General features: G+C 42.8%; 1 protein-coding gene across 21 annotated transcripts in view; it reads right to left on the bottom strand.

The window, feature by feature from the left end:
* The window catches only part of PTK2 (protein tyrosine kinase 2), a gene marked incomplete at its 3' end in the record, with an annotated part of 189,825 nt that extends 163,793 nt beyond the window's left edge, over positions 1-26,032 (bottom strand). For 12 of the 21 annotated variants that reach the window (XM_083450473.1, XM_083450448.1, XM_083450462.1 and 9 more), the window contains exons 1-2: positions 25,668-25,896; positions 11,837-11,899 (exon numbers count right to left, since the gene is read on the bottom strand). Coding sequence is in view for 5 of the 21 variants with exons in the window: in XM_083450450.1 (XP_083306576.1) it covers positions 339-375 (37 nt within the window). Of the gene's footprint in view, positions 1-338; positions 508-11,836; positions 11,900-25,667 lie in introns of those variants that run through there. The other 9 variants (XM_083450466.1, XM_083450451.1, XM_083450447.1 and 6 more) reach the window with 6 other exon arrangements.
* Positions 26,033-26,643: the final 611 nt, after the last annotated feature.

Here is a 26,643-nt window from a genome sequence, read left to right as displayed (position 1 = left end):
CACACAAACCCCTCAGCAGATTTGGTTGTGCTTTTGAAGGGGGTTTCAGCTTTTGGAGAATTTCAACCTGAATTGCTACAAAATCCAAACTTGAGTCACCATTAAGGACAAATAAAAAGAGAAAACAATATGGATACTCTTTATACTGCCACCACCAAGTCTCTACGGAACATTTGTTACCATAGGGGAATGTTGAGACAAAGTTATTGCATATTTGAGAAGCAAGCAAAACATGCTATTATCAGTACACAGCCATAGGTTCTCTACCTTCTGCAGTTACCAGAATTGTCTATATACCCATTAACCAAATTAATCCAAACAATACATGAAGTACATACCATTACTTGCACAATTTAAAAATCCAAGGACCTGCATTTGCTCTTGTGGTGTTTGAAAGAAATCCTCCAGTGGAAAGTTATGTCTGATTCCCTTGCTGCAAGGTTGCTTGCAGCTATGTCTACCGCTCTGTGCCTCTACTGTCAAATCTCAAAACACTCAAGAGCTCTCAAATTTCACAGTAGGCAAAAACCAAAACACACCCTTCCTTGAAAAACAACTACGCACCTTTAATGATAAGAGGGAAAAGAGTGAAACCAGAAAAAGTCTGAACAATTACTTGAGAAACATTTTAGCCTCTCATTATAAAACTGCTTATTCTTAGGAAATCTAGTATTGCCCATACCAAAGAGGATTTATCTGTTAACACAATGGGGGGGGGGGGACTTAAAGCTGAATCCTGAGAAGTTTGGAGCTCTACCCCTTCTTCTGTCTCCAAGGGTATATGGTTATAAGAGCAAATGCATTATGCTCTTGTAAACTCAGTTCAGTGTGTACCTTCAACCTTAATCAAAACAGTCAAAAATCTGCTGGAGGAAATCATCAAATGAGAACAGTATAAAGTTCATACACCTTCCTACATTTGCCTAAATTCTGAGCTGTCAACAAAAACCCATCCATTCCATGAATTGTTTTTTACTTGACTGAAATCTTCCATGTTTCTCATTTTCCAAAAATCATGCAACCAGAGCAAATGAATCCTTGGTTTTCTGTTACATCCAAGTTAGGGATCGAGGCTTCCATAACAAACCACAACTTGAAAACCAACCTAAAGCTGCTAGGGACAAAGACACCACAATTACCAGCTCAGGCTTCTTGGGTTGTTTGTCCTGCTTGCACCAGAGCAGTAGCAAAGAAGCAATGATTGGGCAGAAAATGGATGACAAGCCAGAGAACTGTGGCTTATAGTAATGTGCAAACACAGCCATCCCTTCCACAAATTCAAAACATGATGAAGTCTGTTAGCACTCTTTGACAACCTGATTTCAAATCCAACATGAAATTTAGGCATGTACCAAACCTCTTTATAATCCAGGTTAGAGGTGGTCACATACAGTGCTAAATGGAGGAATACAGCATAGACAGGGAAGAGCAGAGAGAGCACCACCTAATCCAGAAGTCTACTCCCCAAAAAACTCATACCTTGTTTCAAGGTTAAATCTGAACCAGACCCAACAGCATAATTTGTTCAGTTTGGTTTTCTACTGCAACTCCTGCCCACTTTCTTCTTGTTCTTCATCTTCCCTTACAAACCTGCTGTATAATCAAGTCAGTCTAAGGACCCTTCCAAACCACTAATGCCTGCCGACTGATTGGGGCTCTGCATGGTCTCAGGCAAAGTAGGGGGGGGCAGAATGAACCCATCAAAATTAAAATTTTGGAAGTGTGGGAAGGGGAGGAGATCTGGCGCCTGGCTTTCTCCTGGTTTAAAGAAATCTCTTTCCCAGAAGAAAGAAAAGAATTCCCAAAACCACCACCCAAAAAAATCCCACCATCCACTGATTACACTTTATCTTTCCAAATAAATTTACAAAAGCACACAGTGAAATTAACCTCCGAGTACCTGGCAGCTTCAAACTGATGCACTGGGGCAAAAATAACTATAAATATCAGTTGCAAAGTTTTAGCTAATAAAGGGAGAAGTGGGTAGGAAAGGGGGGGGGGGAGGGAGAGAGATCTGTAGGATGCAGCTTTTGTCAGATCTTGGGAGAAAGATTTATTAATGTGTGGCTTATGTCCCTAGTGTTATTTCCTCCTAAAGCCCTGCCTTAGCCCTTTCCCAGGGGATCTGGCATTTCTAAGGAAGCAGAGTGGCCCCTGCAGGAAGCCGCCCTGCAAGTCGGTCCTGCACCTGCTTCCGGACCTGGAGGAGGAACACACTCTGCACGCACTCAGGAGCGCGTCTCAGCTCCGCCCGCTCACCGGCATTGTTGACAAGCAGCAGCCACTCCTTTGGCCTGCCCCTGCGGAGCTCCCAGGCGGCATGCATCACACGCTGCGGCCCGTCGTTCAAGGCCTGGTCAGCGGGCAGGAGGGGCGCACAGCTCGCCATCCAGCTGCTCCAGCGTGGCAGCCAAGTGTGCCACCAGCAGCAGCACCAAGCCGGGCGCAGGGCCAGCAGGTGCACCAAGCTCCGGCTGAAGCCCTGCGACGCACCCGTCACGATGCCCACAGCACGGCCCAGACCCACCACCCGCCCGCCAGCAGACGCCTCAGCGCACGGGCAGCGAGGCTTCAGATTGGCTGCAGGAACTTCCTGCAGCCTATCCGAAGCTGCGCCAGCGTTGCTGCCTGCCCAAAGGCATCTGCAGCTTCGGATTGGCTGCAGGAGCTTCCTGCAGCCAATCTGAAGCAGTGTCAGCATCGCGGAAGTCAGTCCCCGCACAGCGAGGCGTCCACGGCTTCTTTTCAAGGAAGCACTATGCTGGTTTAGCTCAGCGTGTGGGGACTGACCGAGCGAGTGGCAGGGTCCACTGGCCAGATTTACAAGCCTGGTGGGCCTGATCCGGCCTGCAGGCCTTAGTCTGCCAACCCATGGCCTTGAGCATAAGAGACATGTTCCCCTTTTCCCTCCACCCCCAACACCACAAATTTTAAGTTACATAACTAATGCAGTAAAATATAAGTTTGGCAAAACCTGAACTGGGACTGTATGGTTCTACAATTGTGTTCATTTTACAATTTCTATCCACTCCAATAGTTAGTAAATTCTGAGTGGCTTACAGAAGACACGCTTACAGAAACATCAGCATAGCAACTAACCAATAGATACACAGATTTCCATTAAAATTTACCACATCCACAAATATATTCAATAATGTGCATTCTTGTTTTTTTATGTCAATTAAAATCTAGCCTTTTAAAAAAATAAAGGATTTTTGCAATGTTTTCAGAACCCCTGCAAGGTCAGGACTACAGACCTCAACAACAGAGAGAAGCAACAACCAAAAAGGCATACTTTGTGTCTCAGACTTCATTTAACTGTTGTTTATCATGTAAACAAGACCTCACCCTGAAATCACCAAGATTCATCTGGTTCAAATGGGTAGATCAGAGATCAGTTTTCTCTTGTTTAAGCAATAGCTTTGTTTAAAAGGAAATATACAGTTAAGGAGAAGGCTGAGTAAATTTGTTACTCAAAAGTAACAAAAAAATCCACAGCAAGAAAAATTAAATTCCCCTCTCTGTATTAATTATGCAATTAAAACAAAATCAATGTATTACCATAATTTATTCATGGGAAACACAAATAGCTACACTGAAACACTGAAGTTCCATGCCTGACCACTAGAAATCATACTCACTCTTTTTCTGAGAGTTCACTAGGCATGCCTGCAATTTCTAGATCAACTCTGCATCCCCAAATGGAAACCAGAGTTGGAGGTCATACATTTTCTATTACTGGGGAATGATCAGGAGCTCACCAAGTTAGTGGCTAAATATCTCTATTTGTTTTTTTGTCATAGAAATACACTGCAGACGCCTGATCTCCCTGGAGACCTAGAGATGTGACAATAGACTGCTCTGCCTCCTTTCTTTTAGCAAATGTTTTGTGCCACTGGGGAAGTGGTAATTCTGTATTGATTTGTTTTGGATGTTTGTATGTGATGCCAATAAAGGGTTTGATGATGATGATGATGATGATGATGATGGTTACAGAATGTGAGTGGTATTGACTTAGGCATTGGACACCACAAGACTATATCTGACTCCTGCCCATCTGCAAGAGTCTTGGAAGGGTTAACCACCAGAAGGGGGAGCCCTGCTGATGCACATCAACTAGGAACTCCCCCAGGGTCACCGCTAGGTGTCATGGCCCTAGCCCCCCCCCCCCCCGTCTGGGGCTTCGGACAGAGACCACGCCCCTCGGATTCCTTTAATGGAATTCCTTGAAATAGGAGGGGTAGGTGATGGCCACTACCTCCCCTCACCTTCAACCTAATACTCCAATGCCTAACTGCCAAACCTTACAAAATTGGGATGATTTGCTACGAGGTAGGCAAAAAACCAAATGGCTGGTGCCAATTTGCCAAGTGGAAAAAATTCCTACCAGGCCCTTGTTAAAAAACAGGTAACCAACCAAAGTCCATAGCAAGGTCAGGAGATAAAGAACCTAACCTAAGGGACGGAGGGTGGGAGAACTGACTGAGCAGGGAGAAAAGGAACATGTCCTCGGCCGTGGGCAGTTTAAGTAGCCTGCGCCATGCCCCCGGACCATCCGGATTTGAGAGCCTTGGGTTGACATGGCTGAGGACCAACCAATGGCGGAGGGCTATCCTGCCCCATGAGCGTGGGAAGGGCTTGCTCGCAGCCCGCAATGTCATCTCCCCAGGGACAGGAAATGGCTTTCTTGTGTAAGATTAAAGATTAGGCTAATCAGCAGAAATGAAAGGAGCATTTTCTTTGTAAGTGGATGTATTACCTCCACTTGTAATGGTAGCCACAATCCTGCTATCGTTAATAGTACTTACAAAGCTAAATCTAGGCTCATAAAAATATCATCGTTTAGTTATCCCCATTCACAATGTTAGACTTGAAGATCTGTCAACAGTTCTATTACCTACCACGTCAGAGCTTTTAACACTTGTGTGAAATATTTCAACAAGACATATCTAGGCGATTCCAGGACACCAGAGTCTATAACAGAACAAAGCTTTGGAGTTATTTTCTGCTCAAGAGCAAAAGTAAAACCTAATAGCTAATCTGTCCAGACTGATAAGCCTAAGGATACAGACACATGCATTTACCATAGATAGTGTCGTTTCCCGTGTAATGTGCTGGTTTTAATAAAATAAAGACCTTGTCTACCAGTAGGCTTCATCTGTGCATCATGCATAGTCATGTACAACACACATATGCCCCCACATAATGGGGATCTGTCCCATTCAGAAAATGCTACCCATTCAAAGAGGAAAGAGTTCTTCTGGTTCAATTTGAGTCTTTCAAAAAGAAAGGCATTTGGGGAGTTTTCTTCATTCTCAAATAATTGTATGACATCAGAAGTTCACTAGAAGACTCTTGGCAAGTTTCCTTAACAGCATTGAAAACGCCAACTATAATACTTTGATAAGCTATACAAAAACAGGCAGAGAGAGGCCTTAGGAAGATAAATAGAAACGCAATATATTAAAGAGTTCCCCAGAAACTGCCCAGTTGCACTTGTTCCGAAGTTTGAGCATGCCCTTCTTAGGTTTCATGCTAAGTGAGAACACTGTACCAGGCAGAAGCAAGACACTTAGTAGTGCAAGTTAGGCTACACTGGCAGATCTTAGTTCAATATTGTTACTCAAAATCATGTTTGCTACTCAAACTAATATCACTTACTTTAGATTAGTGTGAAAATCTGGACATCAACAAATTTAGACACGGTTATATGAACACATAACAGCACTCTGTTCCTAATGCTTCTTTTGTTTTACAAGAAAAGATCCCTTTTATAGCTCTGAGGTAGCATTGTACCATTTCTGTATTTTACTTATGAATAAGCAAAACAGGTATTCACGTAGACCTATAAGAATTCCAGAATTCATATTAGAGCAATACCTGTATTAGGTGAACCAAAGAATCACAAAATAGTGTAGTAACTATAGAGGTCTTCACAACTAATTAGACTAGATGGTTAACAGAGAACCTGGAAAGAGAGAAAAAAAGGTTGACTGATAATGAAGCCATGGGGTTTGCATATGGCCAGGAAAGGGTGCCAGACTCTCAAATGAGGCTCTGTTAAGCACTATGCATGTTTCAGGTTGTGCTCAGAGGTGTTAGGACAGAACATAAACCCTACTATTCATCCAGGTTCATCTCCATCCTTTAAAGTGAAACATGTAGGTCCGTTGGTAGTAATGAAGAAGCAAGGCAGTCTATGTGAAGAAAGCTGAAGATTAATTTTAGGAGGCATGATAGGCAAGAGAAAGTCAGCAGAAGCCAAATCGTCTTCTTGAGTAGCTTACACACAAAGGACTTTGAAGTACACAATAAGGACCAATCACCCAATGTGTTTATATGGCATGCAGAGGAATGATCAAATCAACTCACACAATCTAATAAAAATCTGAGCGCATTTGTTCAGTTTTACGCCAGGTCTGCATAAATTCTGCATGCTTCTCATTTATCAGGCCAGCATGAAATTTAATAACTGCTACAAAGTTTGATTTCATTAATTATTTCAGCAAACAGTCCTTGCTAACCACTGATTAAGGAAAAAGTTGGCTCCTGATGTTGCAATCCATCATGCAAAACCCTAGGTGTGAAGAGTTAATTCCCAACTAAAGCTCAAAGAGGCACTACCAAGGTGCAGCTCAGCCCAATTGCGTGTAAAGAAACGTGTTGCTTCCCAGGGGAAGAAAAGTTGGAACAAGGAAATATAACATTTCCTCTTTCACTTTTATTCTTTACAAACTTCAGCAGGAAGGACATTAGTGCAGATTCTTGTCAAGGTAACGAATGAGAAATCTCTATGTGGGACAAGAAGCTACAGTTAGAACTGGATATGGAACAACTGATTGGTTCAAAATTGTGAAAGGAGTACGACAAGGTTGTATATTGTCTCCCTGCTTATTTAACTTATATGCAGAATTCATCACGCGAAAGGCTGGACTGGATGAATCCCAAGTCGGAATTAAGATTGCCGAAAGAAATATCAGCAACCTCAGATATGCAGATGATACAACCTTGATGGCAGAAAGTGAGGAGGAATTAAAGAACCTTTTAATGAGGGTGAAAGAGGAGAGCGCAAAATATGGTCTGAAGCTCAACATCAAAAAAACGAAGATCATGGCCACTGGTCCCATCACCTCCTGGCAAATACTGTAGAAGGGGAAGAAATGGAGGCAGTGAGAGATTTTACTTTCTTGGGTTCCATGATCACTGCAGATGGTGACAGCAGTCACGAAATGAAAAGACGCCTGCTTCTTGGGAGAAAAGCAATGACAAACCTAGACAGCATCTTAAAAAGCAGAGACCTTGCCAACAAAGGTCTGGTTAAAGCTCTGGTTTTCCCAGTAGTGATGTATGGAAGTGAGAGCTGGACCATAAAGAAGGCTGCTCGCCGAAGAATGGATGCTTTTGAATTATGGTGCTGGAGGAGACTCTTGAGAGTCCCATGGACTGCAAGAAGATCAAACCTCTCCATTCTTAAGGAAATCAGCCCTGAGTGCTCACTGGAAGGACAGATCCTGAAGCCGAGGCTCCAATACTTTGGCCACCTCATGAGTAGAGAAGACTCCCTGGAAAGGACCCTGATGTTGGGAAAGATGGAGGGCACAAGGAGAAGGGAACGACAGAGGGCGAGATGGTTGGACAGTGTTCTCAAAGCTATGAACATGAGTTTGACCAAACTGTGGGAGGCAGTGGAAGACAGGAGTGCCTGGCGTGCTCTGGTCCATGGGGTCACGAAGAGTCAGACACGACTAAACCACTAAACAACAACAACGAATGCTATTTGGTTTAAATTCAGTCTCCTACAGTTAGAATGCCCCATGTGTTGTATATGCATTGTTGAACTTAAATCTGCCAAATTAAAAATGAGATTCACCAATGCTAGATTGCCTGTTTTATGTAGGTATACATCAGGTGCCTAACCTGTGGCTTCGAGAAGTTTATGGGTTCCAGTTCCTATCAACCCCAATCAGTATGGCTAATCAACAGACATGTTGCAAATTTGGAGTAACAAAATCTGGTGGACTACAAATTAGCCATCCCTGGTATACCTTACAAGTGTCACAAATTAGTATCAAAGTGAGTTGCAGTGCTCTGGAACACATTTTTTTGCTCTGTACTCACATAGATGCTTATCACTTGATTGCTACAACATCAATGGGAAATTTTGAATGTGGCATGTAAAAGCATTTTAAAATATTTTCAAAGGATGGGAAAATTAATGCTGTCATGTTTTTACGGGGATATTAATGCTATTATGTGTAAATGCTATTAGGATGCTAACAGGCATACATCATCATGAGAAAGCTGATCAAGATGTCACCACATAATACAAATAGTATAATCTAAACCTCAGAGTTTAAAAATAAAAAGGTTCCATAATTCATATCAAGCCTTCATACACAGCTTAGCTTACTGAAGGAAGCAGTGTACAATCTGGGAAAGTGGCCCAGGAACAGGCTCCAGTCCAGACACAGTGATCATGAGCAGATGTTCATCTGTAGCTTCATAATGTGCCTGCACACATGTGCCTGCAGAAATCTTCCCTGGTGCCTTTGGAGTTCCCTCCACACACCTGCCCATGCTGAACTGGGGTTATTTAGAAGTACAGTGGTGCCTCGCAAGACGAAAAGAATCCGTTCCACGAGTCTTTTCGTCTTGCGGTTTTTTCGTCTTGCGAAGCAAGCCCATTAGCGGATTAGCGCTATTAGCGCTGTTGACAGTTTAAGGGCTAAAAACGGCTTTTTAAGGCTTAAGGGATTAGCGGTTTTGCTGCTAAAATGCTTTTAGCAGCTTAGCGCTTCAGAAAAAGGGGTTTTGGAGCGAAAAAAAATCGCAAGAATTTTCGTCATTTTTCGTCTTGCGAAGCAAGCCCATAGGGAAATTCGCCTCTGCAAACGGAAAACCCTTTCGTCTTGCGGGTTTTCCGTCTTGCGAGGCATTCGTCTTGCGGGGCACCACTGTATTCTACTGCAGTCAACAGAGCAGGTTGCCACCTATGCTTGGCTGCTGTATGTGTGGTGCCTACAACAGTTTCTTCAATGGGCTAATGTGCCTGGAGGTCCCAAAATGTTGGTCACTCCTGTATTAAGCCATGACGGGCACCAAGGGAACATGCTCCTCCCTTGCTTCTCCCTACAACCTAATTATCCTCATTTGTTAGCCATTAAGACAGAGTTCCCAGTATAGACATGAAGGTAATACTGTATCCAAATACAGCCAGCGGTGTAATGTGTAATATGCAGCAATATGCAGTAATATGCAGCAGAGTAATGTGTAATATGCAGTAATATGCAGCAGAGTAGCACTACTCTGAGCAGAATAGCTTGCTGTTCTTCGCATTACTAAGTAGTCATTACTGCTGGAAGTAATCCTGTGCACTTTCTACAAAGCTTCAGTCTTCACTGCACAGATTAAGTTGTGTCAGTGGATGTCTGCCAGACTTCCAATAAGTACTCTTAAACCAACTCTCTCTCCAGTCCTACCAACCTTTCTACAAGATCTGTTCCTCTCAGCACTCAATTTACACCTCAATACTTGCAAGTAGCAAGGTGGTATAGTTTTCAAGTGTTGATTTACATTTGCAAAAATAGCAGGAAGCAGAGCTATCTTTGCAAGTTTGACAACACAGAAAGATACTTAAGGGCAATAATTTATGATATGTTGTAAGTGTGCAAAAGGCTTTTCAACTCTCCTCTCATTCATTCCAAACAATTCCCACCTTACTAAGGTAAGTGACTGGACAAAAAGGAAAATGTAGGAATTGGGACTTGTTGAAGACCATCTTGGGCAATCATGACTTAGCAGAAATATGAGAAAGGTGTCTCAGTTTGAGTAGGAAACCATTCATCCAGTGATCAATACATACTAATTCAAGAAACTCTCAAGAATACAGTCCTGTTCAATATGTGGGCAGCCTTGGTGTACCTCCTTTTTTCTTAAGACTGCAATTCTATGCATGGCTTCATGCAGTTTTTGGAATAAGCCCCAAAGAACAAAGCAAGCAAGTACATGAGGAAAGGTCACCACTTTAATACTGAATGATCCAAATAATATTGAGACATTATTTGGTTTGTGTACTTGTGTGGTTAAAGAACTGTTGACACACTTTCTTTTTAACTATTTAGCATGGGGTTTTTGCCATATATGTTTTTTGCTTTCCTACATTTTAACAGTGTGGTCACGAATAGAACCCACAAAAGGAATTCTGTTACAAAGTTTTATCCAAGGAGATGCTGCACTGCACTCTGAAAGTTATTTACCCAACAAACTGATGATTACACAGTTGTCTGATGACTCACTTAATCTGTTACGTTTGGAGTATTCCAGAGAACAGGAGGCTGCAGTTCACAGAAAAGACCAAATAAAGCTCATTTCTAGATGACATCATATGTTTTGAGCACTCTCCAACAGTAATCTCAAACGAAACAGAACATAAATATATTGTATGTGCATTGTGCTAGGTACAAAAGACAGACAGACATACAAACACTAAACCCATGTTACAACGGAAGTCATATCCCAGCTCATTTTCTGAGTGTCTTGCAAATTTAAAATATAACTCAGCAGTTCTAAAATGAGAGAAAAGGATAAAACTGTGAGTCATAAAATCCTTGTGGGTGGGTCACCAGGCTGCCATAAATTGATGCTGGGCACAAGTACAGAACAAGGGGCTAAAAGCTGGGGACAGGCTTCCAGGTCTGCAATCTAGAGGAAGTAAACAAAAACGTGCTCCGGGTGACCTTTTATACATTTTCTCTTCTTCAATACCATGCTATCACAAAAGCACAAACTACTACATGTATCCATCATATCTTGTTTTAGAAATCCAAAACAATGCAAGTGGTTTAGGGATTGTTTCCTTAAACACAAGGACATCAGGAGTATAACTTCCCTCATTGCTCCTAGAAAAGTGAATCCTACAGCTTGAAGAAATTCTACTGAGTTCATCATCCGGCTTCTGAGATGTTAACCAGGCAACTGACTACATCTCTTTGAAGTCTAAGGACTAGAAACTTACTTACATAAAACCAAAAACTGAGAATCTCACAACACAAAATTATATGCTCAGTTTTGACCTTGTGCAATGCAGTGATGGAACCGCAACAAACATACAGTCCCGTAGGCTCCTTAAGTGTATTCTTAGAATTAAGCAGGAGTGAAAAATGTTTCTCACTTCAGAAGAAAGCAAATTGAGAAGCTTCAACTTGCCTCACTAGGAGGTTACTCTACACAGTACCAAGATATACAGCCTAAATATGGAGTAATTTTTTTCTGGTAAGAATTTCCACATAACTCACAAGGTAAAATTTGGCACAGCAATAAAGCAACTCCACTGCAATCACAAAGTCATGGGATAAGTATAAGAATACTCTTCCCACCGTTTCTGGACCCTGGGTGCTGATCAAAAAGCAGCTGAGATTACACATTCTGGTAGCACTAATCTCAGTTCATGACAAGGGCAAGCTTTTGAGGAACTTCTCTTCAGACAGACATGAAAAACTCTGCAATGCCTAAAATCCTTACACCATTTACCAACACCAAAACAAAAAGACTACATTCATTAACAATGCACAAAGTATAGAAAGCAAATGCATTCACAATGCTGTGCTTGTTGTGCTACAGAGCAGGCTTTAACATGCCATATCAGATATTGTATTGCTGATTGCTATGTGGCATGCTGCTCTTTCCTTTAGGACATAAATTTCTAGGAAATCCAGGTAGAAATAGATGCATGCACTGTATGGTCTTTGAGGGCTCATAATTCACTCACATACTTTGTAGAATGCCCATACAGTATTCATTTTAAAAAAATAGATGGAAAATAACACATAATATCTACCTTAAGCAGATTTTCCAGTTCTTAGCAGTGGATGCCTTCTAAGAATAAGAAGGGTCTTGAAAACTGTAATAATAAATAGAATTAGTCAGGTATATTATCTTTCTTGACATATTGAAAATACAAAAGGAAATGCATCATAAAAGCTATGAATGAGCAAACTGAAACAAACTACAGTACAGATAATATTGATAAGATCTATCATATTGATATCCACAACAAAATACATCAATGAAAACTACTTTTTATTTTGAATAAATCCAGAATTGCAAATTGGATATTTTCTGAATTAGAATGGCTTTCAGATTCACACAAGCATATAAATGAGGCATTCGAAATTAGCCAGTTGTCAGTCGCTTTTTGCAACTCAGGAGCGCCCCCTTGTGACCAAGCTGAAATCTGCAGTCACCAGAGGGGAGATCTGGCTGATTTTCATCTGTGAAAGACATGTTGTGGTTGGAGCAGGAGGGGAGATCTGGCTGTTCAAAGAGAGTCTCTTTGGAGAAACAGAACTACTCTGTGGAAACACCCTTTAAACTGGTGCATATTCTATAAAATAGAGTATTTTAGAAATAGGAGGAGGTGTGGAATTTTATTATCTTTTAAGTGCAAGGGGTGCCGTTTTATAATTCAAACTACAAGGTGTCGGTCTTACTTGCATTTTTACTGGAAGTGAAAAATGAAATAAAGAAGTGCCTTTTTTTGGGAAAACCCCATTTCATATGTCAAAATAAATGTTATGTTAGGCTTTCTATAAACCACCTTTGAGGGTTTTCATGCTAAATCCTAGTTATCAATACAGAATGGTAGGCTTTTTGTTTTTTGTATTTTGTGTTTTTTTAAGTGCAAACATTTCCCACAAATTTCCTCTCATCCATACTCATGGAGTTAACACACTACAGCTAAAATGATAATTTGAGGTAGGGGCAAACCTTCAAAGAAACCAAGCATCTTGAAATAGTGGAGCACCACCCTACCATTTACAGGGAAGTGCTTTGCTCTACAGAAATAAAAATATTAGAACTTTGAAAATAATCATGTTATGTAGGCATGAATGGACAGATTTAGACAATGTCCCTCACTGGCAGCTCCACCTATCACAGAAGCTGTGACATTGTAAACGGAAAGAAAAAGCTTGCCTCAGTGATAGTTAGTGATAGTCAGTGTGGTGTAGTGGTTAGTGTCTGTAGAACTAGGACCTGGGAGACCCAGGTTCAAAACCTAACTCAGCCATGTTCACTGGTTGTGACTGTCCTAAACATGCCTAAACTTAAGACCAACTGTGCTCTCTGTACAACCTGTTTTGCTATGGCTGGTTACAACCCTCCAAATACAAAAAACTGTGAATAGAACCAAATAAATTCTCTAAGCAAAGTTATTCACATTTTTTTTAAAGATGCAGGTTTTGGCAAACTACCCACTCTGAGTAAAAGAGGTTCAGTTTTTAACTTCTGCTAGAATGAAACTGCAGTCACATCTCTTCTAGACTGCTTTTTCCACTTGACTGCTTCTTCATTTTAAAAGAACTTGTCTTTCGTGCACAGTATTTATTCCATCTTCAGCTAAATGGCCCATCTTGTCTTCATTTGCTGTGAAATCATGTAAAAAAAATGCTTCTAGGCATATTGTGGCAACTGAAACCTAATTTGAAGGTTCCATTTGGCTCCTAGCTCTTATATCTCAGTTTCTAACACTGTGTAAATGCCACCTCTGAGGTATTTCCAGAGAAATACCTTCCTCCTACTCCTTTTCAATGTTCAGTAAGAATTTGCTTCTAACTTAAACATCATTACAGTGGTACCTCCAATTACTAATTTAATTCATTCCGGAGGTCCGTTCTCAACCTGAAACTGCTTGTAACATGAGGCGTGCTTTCGCTAATGGCACCTCCCACTGCTCCCGTGCTGCTGGTGAGCGACTTCCGCGCATATCCCGGGGCAAAGGTAAAAACCGGGAGCATCTACTTCTGGGTTAGCTGAGCTCGTAACCCACAGCGTTCAAAGGGGGCAGTACGTAACACGAGGTTCCACTGCATCACATTTAGCACACAAGTACTGAAAAGCCATTTCTTATACAGTGGTACCTCTGGTTAAGAATTTAATTCGTTCTGGAGGTCTGTTCTTAACATGAAACTGTTCTTAACCTGAGGTACCACTTTACCTAATGGGGCTGTTGCGCTGCCGCCGTGCGATTTCTGTTCTCATCCTGAAGCAAAGTTCTTAACCCGAGGTACTATTTCTGGGTTAGCGGTCTGTAACCTGAAGCGTCTGTAACCCGAGGTTCCACTGTACATCTAAGCATCTGCTATACTTTTTGCTACTTCTTATCCTAGAAAGAATCAGTAGAGAGTTCATTTGTATCCAGGAGTCCTTCAGTACTAGACAGTTAATTAAAATCCAGTATATGGCAAAGATTTTTGTTTATGGCAGGGAGGCCACACTAAGGCATGCTCTATTAGCATTCCAGCCTTACATTAGCCAATAATGATGAAATTGTAGTCTGCTTTACTACAGAACAGTAAAAAGAAAGATAGAGGGGATAGGAAATTGTGAGAAAATACTATTTCATATTTAGCATTTATATATATCACTTTAGGGTGTTCAAAGCCATTTACATACCACAGCTTAGAAAACCCCTCATCAACTGTGTTAAGTAAATGAGAAAACACACATATGCCCCAATATAATGCTTTGTTTTTGACACAACAGCCCCCCAAGCAGTGCAATACACCAAACCACATAAGGCTTTAAGGCTCCCAAGCATGAAAAGTACTTGCAGGTGACAGGGCACAACAATACTTTGCCAAAAGGGGGAGAGGGGAGAGGTGTATTAAGAGATTTAAATAACATTAATTTCTGGACTGATTGCAGTCAAGATTTCTAGGGAAGACCAGTAATTATTTTGACCACTGGTTGACTGTAAAACTCTGACTTCATGGAGCTTAATGGAACATTTTGAATGCCTGAGATCTGTTAGGACCCAAAATCTATTGCAGCCTTGTGTTTGTTATTCTTGCTATCTGCTCACACTTCCCAAGTACCTAACTTTCACTACCCACAAAAAATGCCTTATGACTCATCACTTTCAGTTATGTTTCCAGTATTGACCTCGGTTACTTCTGGCCTCGTGCCTAACCATGCCCTCTAGCTGTTCAGAAACCTCTTCCTAAAATTATCATGATGTGCAGTTAATTAAAAAGACCCTCGTTAACATTTGCTGTGGCAGTCCTCGTTATAATATCCTCTCATTTCCTTTTGCTAGTTATCAAGAATGGTAGGGCAACTGCAGGGACTGAACCAATAAAAACTACTCTTTGTTCAACATCAAAGCTGAGTGAGACCAGGGCTTCAGGCTTATTGCCTATTTCAATTTCTAATGCAACACATACAAGCAATTTGCAGTACTGTATTATTTGCTAAACACAACACTTAACCTAAAATATAAGATACAAGGCAGCAAAATTCACTAGGAAATTACCAAGAGTCAATTTGTATGTGGAAAGAAACTGAGCAGACTGCAAGTAGAATACACAATAGAATTAGAGGGGAAATATGCACATTTTCAGACAGATATACTATGGTGTCCCCTGTCTTTTCCTATGATTCTTCCCAAAGTTTCACACACTCTAAATCCCAATGCCATATACTCATGTCATCTCCCTTCTTCCTATCTCTCTCTCTGTCTCACACAAACACACACAATCCTAACTTCCCAGGAACTCCCACTTGTGGCCCACTTCCCTCCCCACTCTCAATTTGCATATAAACCAAACCTCCTCACAAACAACCTCCCTCCCTATGTTCACTGGGAGAAAACAGTTCCACATGCAGTGGCTGGCTTAAGTCAGTTCATCTAGCAATGATGAGGCTGTTTCAGCTCTTAAAAGCGAAAACTGGTTGGAAGGACAGAGGGGCGGGGGAAAGCCGAATGTAACCCTTGGACGTCTAAGCGAATTCTAGTTATGTAAGAACTGTGCAACATATGCTACATTAGCTCAATTCAAGAAAAGCATTCAAATGCACAAGCCCCAGCTTGAACACAGACAATATTCACAGTTTTAAAATATTCCACAACTCTCAATTGGGAAAACAAAGGTCTTTCTAGAGACCATAAAAATAATTAAATATCAGGAGACGGTAAAAAAACACATCTTTTTTTCTGCCCCATCCATCCTCCAGAGTTAAGCTAAATAATAAAAAGGTAGCAAGGCACTAAAACAGTGGTTTCAGATAAATCAACAGCCTTACATTTCATAACATAGGGTCCTCATATTGGGCCTACTTTACTGGACTGAGTCGTGCATGTTTAAAAGCATTTATCACCCAATCTCAAGAGCTCAGACTCTTTAAAATAAGTTACAAATATGCCACTGTAATAGTCCATGCCAAACCTCAGCTAAATTTCTACCAAAATTACAGTTCATAACTTCATGTATTACTGACACCAGAAAGGTAAAATGCACATATGGTCCTGAGGCTTTAAAAACATCACATAAGCAATTCACCCATTTCCATTCATAATCTTTCTTAGAAGGTTGACACCAGCCCTTACCCTTTCTCAGGAAGTCACGCTGCCTCACCCTCTGGGGATCTCTTAGGGATGTTATCATGTGGGCGTTATCTTTCAGGGATTAGAGGAAACAGTACTCAAAGGACCCAAGTGAAAGTGACTTCAGTCATGGGCAAATTGCTAGATAAGGAAGCCACTACATTTCTTATTGACTAAGTTTTGTTCTGGATAAGTTTAACAAGTTCACTTGCAGAGATGTTGTGTGTTATCAACTTCCCTTTTCTTAAGATTCACAGGATCTGACAAGACATCCTGAGAGGTTACTGGTAACTATAAATCACTTAGTGTTCATGCTTGTTTATCACACTTATACCCCACTTCTACAAGTAACATAGAATAGATTATATGGAATTATAATACTTTAACCTCATAAATCTGCAGGACAGATGATGAACCACAAAGCAGCAAGGCCTCATGGGAATGACCTTCCTGTCATTCCAAAGCCTTTCGTAAGTCACAACAATATTTTTTTTTTAAAAAAGCTTATTGTCAGCTGCCTTGGAAGCCTATTGTCAGACAAAAAGGTGGGATATTAAATAAATTCTCTGAAATAGATCTGGCTGAGGTAGCACTTGCCCCATGAGCATCACAGCAGAAGAGGTTAACCCATGGAATCAACATCCACTACTCACTGCTTTTATTATGCATACCCATCACAATAGTTTAAGGATATGTGATCAGCAGTACGTATTCATTCATTCAAGCATCAGGCCTCTATCCTGTGGCTCACAGCCTATTTCCATAGCTTGGAACAAGAGCTCAGGTAGTATTCAAGGTACTGTGTCTCTGAAGTTGCTCAGGACTTTGTATATTAATCAGGGGCATACCTAGAGGTTGGCTAGAATTGCCCCTGCCAGTGATGCAGGCCCAGGGGGGGTGCAAAAATTGTGTCTCTCCACCCTGGCTCAGAGACCACTCACCCATCCATACACTCCCTGGGCCACTCCTCTGCTGCTCTGGGTTGCCAGGCAAGGTGTGCAAGGCTCCTCTGGGTGCCTCAGTGGAAGAAACCAGTTGCCATCATGGACCATCACAGCAGCCCTGTGCCCCCCCCCCCTTTCTGGTCTGCCAGCTTATTAGAAGTGTGAGCAGAGCACTTGGCGGGAGGTGTTCACGGTGAGTTCTGGCACCTCTTTTTCTAGAAAAATAGTATTGGTGGTTACAATTAATTCTACACCAAATTATGTGCTAGTTTGTCATCAAATTACATGGGAAATCAACATGGCCCCCAAATCAGAAAAGCTTGAGTCCAAATTCTGAAATTGCAGAGGGAAAGTATAATATGTTTTGAATATGGGTGCTTATCAATGGAAGTTTATTGTTGAATAGGGACTCCTCATGCATGCTGTCAAGGCTGGCTCCTGGTCCCAGCTCACAGAGGACCAACGCTGGCTGGTATTTATGTACAAAAGTCTTTATTGAAGTACAGTTTCCATTTCCACGCCGCAGCGCTCCATCCCTACGTCTAAACTTTAGACCGGCGAAGCTCCCTCTGAGTCCCCGCCCCCTGTACACCAGTTTAAGACTCTAGCTTTACTCCACCTCTTCTTTCTCCTCTGGGTCCTGTTGCCCTCCGGGGCCCCTGTCTCCCTGGATTCCTCTGAGGCTGACGATGACGACCCCCCTGACTCCTCCCGCTCTCTTCTGCGGGCTTTAGGACCTGGCTCTCTTCCCGGGCTGCCCACTGTGCCTCCCTCCTGTACATTTGAACTTGGCGCGCGCGCGCGTTTAACTTTCCTGATGACCGTTTCCTCACTCCCCGACGGAGGTGTGGTCAATCCTGCCTCATGTTCTCCCGCTGGCAGCGCTCCACCTGATCCCGATGCCTGGGACTCCTCCCCCCTACTGCCCTCTGGGGGGGACGCGGGCCCTGATTTCCAACTGCTACTCTCTGAGTCTCCTCTGGCCCCTTCTTCCCGAGGTGTCCCCCTGGGCACTCCCCTTGCCCTGACCATGGGGGCCCCTTTCTGTGAATCCTCCGAGTCACTGGAGAGACTCAGAGACCTCGGACTACTGTCGTCGCTGACATTTCCTTCAGACTCCTCCCCCTCGCTCTCCGTTTCCTCCCTCTCCTGTGACTCTGCTCCTGAACCCCTGACACATGCGAATTTCTCACTGTGTGCTCACAATATTGTTGCTATCAAAATTACCAACATTTAATTCAGATATTCATTTTCCAGAGGAAAGCCAGCAAGTGGAAGGGGGGAACCTGTTGCTGATAACTCATCTGAGCTAACCCTTACAATATTATGTGCCTACCTGGAAGCACACTTAAATGCCCAAATCACCTGAAGAAAGTTCCAATTAGCCAGAAAGCTAAATCACAGAATTTTGAACACTAGTCTCCTTTGCTGCATGCCATTTAGGCAGCCTGATCAGCTGACCGATCCCAGAGGCCAAGAGGAGGTGCAAGGATAAATCATATACTTGGAAGGAAAAAAACGCTGTCCATCCGTATGGCATGCCACACCAGCATCAAACACCAAAGTCCAGAACAGTATAGCAAAATCAGAAGGGGAAAAACACACACTGAACAGCACACATAAACCAAAGATGACTAAAGTGAACAAACCAGACCAAAAGGATTAGCATCATACCTCTACCTACAGAGCAATCATAGAATCACAGCCTCGTAGAATTGTGGAGTTGGAAGGGACCCCCAGAGTTATCTAGTCCAACCCCCTGCAATGCCCCATTCTTTGGGGGGGGGGAGCAGGAATTTCTAGAATCTGTCAAAAGCAAAGGGGAGCAGGGCACTGAGACTCTTCTTGCCTTGATTGCAATCCAGAGGATCAAAACAAAAGGTTCCCCAAAATGAAGAGAAAGCTGGCAGGTAGTGGCTTGCTTCTTCCCCCTACAACAGCTTGTATCAGTTCAACCCAACCTTTCAGCTTAATATTTGAACTGACAGGACTGAAATCTGGGACAACATCCCCTGCTCCTCCCCTTAACCAACGAACAGAGAAGGCAGTTATTGCCTAGCTAGGAAGATTGATGTGTTCCTATCTTTTTTTCTGTTGCCAATGCAAAAGACAACTCCTCATTCCTGGAAAGTGAAAACTTACAAGAGTTGTCCAAGTACAACATTATACAGAAAAGAGAAGCAAGGCAAGATCTTTAGCTCTGGTCTTTTCAAAGCCACTTGTCTTAAGGATTTTTGCTGACTAAACTAGTCTGTTCCTTGCACCAGTGAAAGGATGGGAAGCTATTCAAATACCCAAAAAAAGCACCAAAAAACCCTGAATGATTCTCCACGGAGTTTCTACGGCAAGATCAAATTTCACTTTATGATTGTGAAATTTAACATAACAAGAAATAGTCAGTTTAACAGATATAGACTTTGAAACTAGAAACCAGTCTAGAAAGAAATAAGGAAACAGGAATAGAAATGCTTCAAAATTGTGAAAAACTTCAATATGTGAGTTGCCCACCAGAAAGAAAACACAAATATGCTTCCAATTAGAGTAGTGCAAATGGCCTTTTGAAATTCTCCACTCAATCTGTGAGTACAGAAACAAAGGACAGTGAGCACCATTTCACCAAATTTCTCTATGAGAAAGAGACATTTTTCAGTATTTTCTCAGGCTTGAGGGGCTCATCATAAGCAATGGCAGCAAAGCTTCTTTTCCCTTAGGTTTAATGTGATGCCATTGCAAATGACAGCATCATCAAATGTGTTGGCAGCCTAACCATCATTTTGCACCCTCCACAATCTTCAGACCTATTATTATTATGGAGCATGTGGGGTGGAAAGGGGGAATGGCAGACACCACAAAAAAGAAGAAAATTCCGAAGAGAAGCCTTTTTCTTACTCGCTCAGACAGATATCGGAAAAATGACTTTAGAGAAATTGAGCCCACCTCAACAGATTGGAGCATGTTTCTGCTGAAAAAAGTAACTGTTATCAAGTTCTTCACAGGAATGTAGTAAGAACAGAATACTTTTTTATTTATGCATATAAGAATAATCAGCATTTTAGAATATGTTTTAACTGTTTAAGCTTCCTCATACATTAGCTCAGAAATTCTCACAACCACCCTCTAAAATGTTCCTTATTTCAGTTAAGAGCAAAGGAACCGTGGTTTGCCTAAGCCCACATAGCACATGTTCAGACAATACTTCCCCCACAATACACACACAACTCTGGGACATCAGGAACAGCTTTTTAGGCTCACACACTTGCTCCTCCATCTAACAACATTGCAACCTGTTCTCATAGCAGCAAATGCCCATGTTAAGTCCAAAATGCATCAGCAGTCTCCTCACAATCCTATTTTAAAGCTATCACTAACTACATGCTGTGTGAAGTAGTAGTTTCTTTTGTACGTCAGCCCAACATCCAGCTTCACTGGATGGCACCAAGTTCTAACATTATGGGGGGGGGGGGGAGCTTTTCTCTATCAACTTTTTCAACACCGTGCACAATTTTATACAGTACAACTTTATCATGTATTCTCTCATTCCGCAAAACTAAAAACCCTCAAATGCTGCAATCTTTCCACACAGGGGGGTTGCCCCATTCCTTTGATCATTTTGGTTGCCCTTTTGTGAACATTTTCAAGCTCTACAATATCTTTGAGGTGAGGAAATCTCAATTGCACACAGTCACACCACAGATTTATATGGCAAGTTTTATTTTCAGTCCTTTTCCCAATTATCCCTACCATGGCATTCACCTTTTTCACAGATGTTGCACACTGGGTCAAGATTGTCACTGTGCTGTCCACAACAACCCAAAGATCTCTTTCCTGGTCAGTGACCACCAGTACAGACCCCATGAGCATGTGTGTGCTCATATATATACATACACACAATGCTTTTTTCTGGGGGTACACAGGGGTAAATATACCCTTAAACATTTTGTGAATCTAAGTTTGGCCTAATTGAGGGGCAGTATTTCAACATGAGTAGGAAAATGTGAGTACCCCTAAACATTTTTTAGAAAAAAGCACTGTATACACACACACACACACACGTCTGTGTGTGCCCCAATGTGCATCACAATACACATGACTACACTGAAGTGCATCCTTTGGTGTTTTGATGTGCTTAGACAATAATGAAAGAACAAGAGCATCCGGTGGATATTTGAACCCAATTGCATGGTTCAGACATAACAGGAGCCACATGAGTAAGTTGTGGTTAGCCTCAGGCTTCCCCAACACACACACTTTTGTACACCAGGAGGTAAAAATAGGAAACTTCAGTTATCCAATTTTAAACAATCTCAGTGCAATCCACAGTGCATCCAACCTCTGTCCTGCAGCTTATTAAATTATTTAACAAGCCAGGAACAGAAAGCTTTGTTTGATCCTGGTTTGGTTCTCACTAGAGTTTAAACAAACCACTATTGGCAGGTATCAGCCTTAACAGGGAACTACAGCTTGCTTAAAATTGAAAACCTCTCATCTTTTCCATTTGCTCATGCAAGAAGAGGAGCATGAGACCCTGGCTCAGCATAGCTTGTTCACACCACAGGAAACCATGGTTGGGCAAGAGACCCCATGTTCAATAAACCATAGGATAACCCTACTCAAATGTTGCCTTCCAAAGTACAATGTAAGTTCATATAAAAAAATTGTCCAGTAGCACCTTAGAGACCAACTAAGTTTGTTCTTGGTACAGTGGTACCTCGGGTTATATACGCTTCAGGTTACACACTCTGCTAACCCAGAAATAGTGCTTCAGGTTAAGAACTTTGCTTCAGGATGAGAACAGAAATCGGGCTCGGGCGGCGTGGCGGCAGCAGGAGGCCCCATTAGCTAAAGTGGTGCTTCAGGTTAAGAACGGACCTCTGGAATGAATTAAGTACTTAACCCAAGGTACCACTGTATAAGCTTTCATGTGCATGCACACTTCTTCAAATAGCTGATGGTATCTGAAGGTAGTGTATCTGAAGAAGTGTTCATACGCACAAAAGCTTATACCAAGAACAAACTTAGTTGGTCTCTAAGGTGCTACTGGACAATTTTTTTATTTTTTATATATATTTTGACTGCATCAGACAAACACGGCTACCTACCTGAATGTAAGTTCATGTCTCTTCACCAATACCCTACACCAATTTTCATTACCTCTCATATGTATATGATGGTAATAATAATACATTCAAAAATCTCAAACAATTTCAAAAGCAAACCTGAGAGTTTCTCTCTTCTAGTTATATTTTTAAAGAAAGTTAGTAACAGAGCTACATGAATACTGAACAATGGCAAGCATACAGCAAATGTTCAGTTCTAACAGCTCCCTTTTAAGCATCTTTTTTTTTTAATCAACACTGCTGATTCTTGAAGTGACTATCTTACTACATCACACTTCTGAAGGCAGTTATCAGCAACTTTCCTGTGCCATTACTCAATTTACAAATTGTTTGCTATATTTGATGAAAGGCATATACACAGTTCTTAAGAGATGTGAGAGGATTTGCAACATCCTATTATCTCCGATCTGTAGGCAGCAGCATACCAAATACTTCTGCCATTCTGAAAGACCCACACTGATGCTTTGAGATTCTTGCAATAGTGGAGGAAACAATATTTATGGAAATTTCCAACTTCCTTGAATGTTTACACATATTAGTATCAAAACCAAATTAAAAGATTCATCCTTTGTCACCAAGAGGCTTGTTGAATCTACAAACTGAATTGTTGCTTTTGATGTCTCTTCTGATTCGTCCTCAAAAACTAGAAATCGTTTACATGAGAACACGCTCTTAATACCATGCCATTTACTTGAAAAACAGGATATGATTACATCACCCCTGGAAACAGGACTACAGTGACCAGATGCAATCAACAACAGGGGCTCTTGAACATGTAATAGTTGTGAAGAGTGAATTTCAGCAGGTGCAGTTGTTAGTCAAATCAAAGCATTAAGAAAATGCCACATGTATGCCATAATTCCTCCTTCTACTCAGTAATAAAGACCTTTAGAACTTTTCAAGCCAAGTGAATACATTTTTACTTTTTGGGGAGAGGAACAAATCTCCTCTCTGAACATTAACTGATGTTCCGTTTAAAGCATTTAAATAACTGCTTTGGTTTTCACACAAAAAATGATGCATTTTAGTGATTCAAAATGCTGCAAAGCTGCCTTGACTACACAGTGGGGTGGATGCTGCTACACAAACACAATGCTACTCAGTTATAAAGAACTACAGCATCACAGATCATTGCTTGTATCACAGAACCCTGAACCAGCAAATTGATAACACAGAAGTGCAATTATACACAATGAAGAGCAGTGTTGTAACTTAGCTTCATATGAGACTGTCAGCAAAAGGGAAGCCAAGGCTTGCGATATCAGGCCCTGCAGCTGGAATGAAAGCAACTATGATACACTGAACAGAATTGACCTCAGGCACCTGGGTTCACTTCCCAGTTCAGCTATAGACTCAGTAAGGAGAGGAGAAATAATTCTCGCCTCAACATTCAGTAAAGCACAAATGAAGAAAAGTTGAAAGGATGAACAAATTAAATAAGAGGTTGCTGGCCTTGATCCTTTAAATGGCGGACAAGTTATAAATTCTATCATTTAACATACACAGAGGGTGTCATTTAAGAAAGGAGTGTGGGGAGGGAAGAATCAAAGCTAACTACTTCCAGATGTGGGGGTGGGGAGGGGGAGTGGAAAGCTTGCAGTACGGATGTACATCATGAACAATGAACTCTGAAATCTCCACTGGCAAACTTTCTGCTTTCAGCTTAAACTCCCTTCCAATATCTTTATTATGGTACTACATATATTGCCAGAAATTCAACTGCAGATCAGCAGTACAAGAGCCCAGCATTGGTATTATAGCCTATACTACTGGAAGAAAAGTAGTTTCAGTTAAAAAAAAAAAAAAGTATTTCAAGTAATACAGAACTGCCTAGTTCACAAAATCCCTAGCTTTGTATGTTAGAACTGGCCAATATACTAATCTAGAACAAATAAATGCAAAACCAGCAATATATTTAAAAGTTAGAAAAAGAGAAACATGGGCTGGGAGGAACAACGCACAAAATTCTGGATTAATTTTACTATATACACATGATCTGGAAATGAGTTAAGATTATTTTGCAGCTGTGCCCATCTCACTGTGGGGAGAGTGTGAAGATGAGAGGGTGATTCAGTGTATTTACACTGGATTTGGATCTTTTCCTCCTCAAAATCTTTCAAAAGAAACCTGCCTTGGGTGAATAACACACCACCACCACCGCAAAACACACAAGCAGCACGCATACACTCCCCCTTTCGGAGGCTACCCTTTCCCCTGTGGATCAGGCAACCTGAATTTTTTACTATTTGGCCAAAAGATGCGCACACGAGAAATCTCAGCGACTTCCCTTGTAGACTTCCCACAAACACACACAAACACACACCACCACTCCCCGTGTTGCTCAAGATGCACACGCCGATCCACAACTCTCCATGCTACAGGTTATAAGCGTGTTTCGGAGACGGATGCATCCCAGACTGGAGGGCCGCCCCGCCCTTCTCGTTTACTTTCCCCACAAGCGACCCCCTTCACACGCCCCAGAAGCACTTAAGGCCTACACGGCATTCCTCGTGAACTCCCGTGGATCTGCCACACTTCGCAAAGGCTGGGTCAGGAACGAAACACGGAGGCGGGGGCGGCGGCGGCCGGGTGTGGATCACCCAAAGGAAAGGTTTATTATTTTTAGGCAGCTTCGTTTCCTCTTCCCTGCTTTTGTGGGGAAGAGAGAGAGAAAGAAAAGGGGGGGGGGGGAGCGGCTTGGTTTCTCTTTCCTGCGCGATTCCAGAGAGAGAGAAATCAAAGAGCCCCGAAGTTTGCAGAGCTCGGATGGGCCCTTTTGTTAGTGGAAACACACAAAAACCACAGCGGCTGACGTGCAAATCACAACACCTCAGGGGACGCTTCACCCTCCACACACACACACACACACACACAACTCTCGCTCCCATTCAAAAAGCCACGGCCGCTTCACCTTTGCACCCACCCACCCCATACACACCCCCTGGCGGAGCCCTGCCCCACAACCCTCCCCTTCATCTCTCTCTGTGTGACATAAAGAGACCCTCAGGGATGGAAAACTCCCTGTTTACATGTTATTCCATTGCCTTCCCTCAGGAGGGGAGGAGAAGAGGAGGGCGCGCCTTTCGGAGCCCCCACCCCACCGTCACCCCATTCCCACAACCGCTTCTTCCCTCCCCACACGCATCCACGCTCCCTTCCAAACTGGCCGCCCCCGCCTTTCCTCCTCCTCTTCCCCTCACGGCTGAGGGGGGATGAGAGACTCACCCGGCGAAGCCCTGAGGCGCCACGATCATAAGAGCCGAGCGTCCATTCGCCCGCCTCCCTCTTCTTCTTTCCTTCCTTCCCTTCCCTTCCCCCGCGGGTCGTTCCGCCGGTCGCTTCCCTCAGCCGGAGGAGGAGGAGAAAGCTGCTCCTTCTCCCGCTTCCCAGGCCGCTCCGCCCGTCCCCTCAGCCAGCCGGCCTCCCTCCCTCCCGGCGCGCTGCACCATGGGATGCGCCGCCGACGCCGCCGTTGCCCTCACATATATACACATACAGACACGCGCCCGCCCTCGCGCGCGCGCGCTCTCTCTCCCTCTCTCCCTCGCCTTTCCCTCTCCAGTTCGTTCCCGGCGCCTACAACATGGCCGCGAGCGACTGCGCGGCGAGGGAGCGGGAGCGCGCGGCCCCGCCCCACCCCCGCCTCGAGCGCGGGGCGCTGAGGGCATGGATGGGGCGCCTCCGCCCAACGCGCGGTCCCCTCCTCACGCCGAAGTATCCCCCACTCACACACACGCACTCTGAGGGGAAGAAATCAGAAACTTCTCCTCAGGGGGTGTGTGGGGAAAGGTCGGCAGGTAGATAGACACCTGACAGTACAGTAGCTTTGTAAACAAGCGTTTTGGTTTCCCCGCGAATGTCCCGGTCCTCAAAACACTCTGCACTTAAATTTTACTCAAAAAAAAATTAAAAAAATTCCTTCCAGTAACACCTTAGAGACCAACTAAGTTTGTTATTGTTATAAGCTTTCGTGTGCATGCACACTTTTTTTCAGATTTCTCCCCCCTACTATGGCAGACCAACACAGCTACCTACCTGTAACTTCAATTTTACTGTATGCTTCTGAAACGGACCATTTACAGTGGTACCTCGGGTTACATACGCTTCAAGTTACATACGCTTCAGGTTACAGACTCCGCTAACCCAGAAATAGTACTTCGGGTTAAGAACTTTGCTTCAGGATGAGAACAGAAATCGTGCG

The sequence above is a fragment of the Podarcis tiliguerta genome, assembly GCF_965153285.1.
Source record: "Podarcis tiliguerta genome assembly, chromosome: 7".
Classification (NCBI taxonomy): domain Eukaryota; kingdom Metazoa; phylum Chordata; class Lepidosauria; order Squamata; family Lacertidae; genus Podarcis; species Podarcis tiliguerta.
This window is presented reverse-complemented; position numbering and strand designations above follow the sequence as displayed.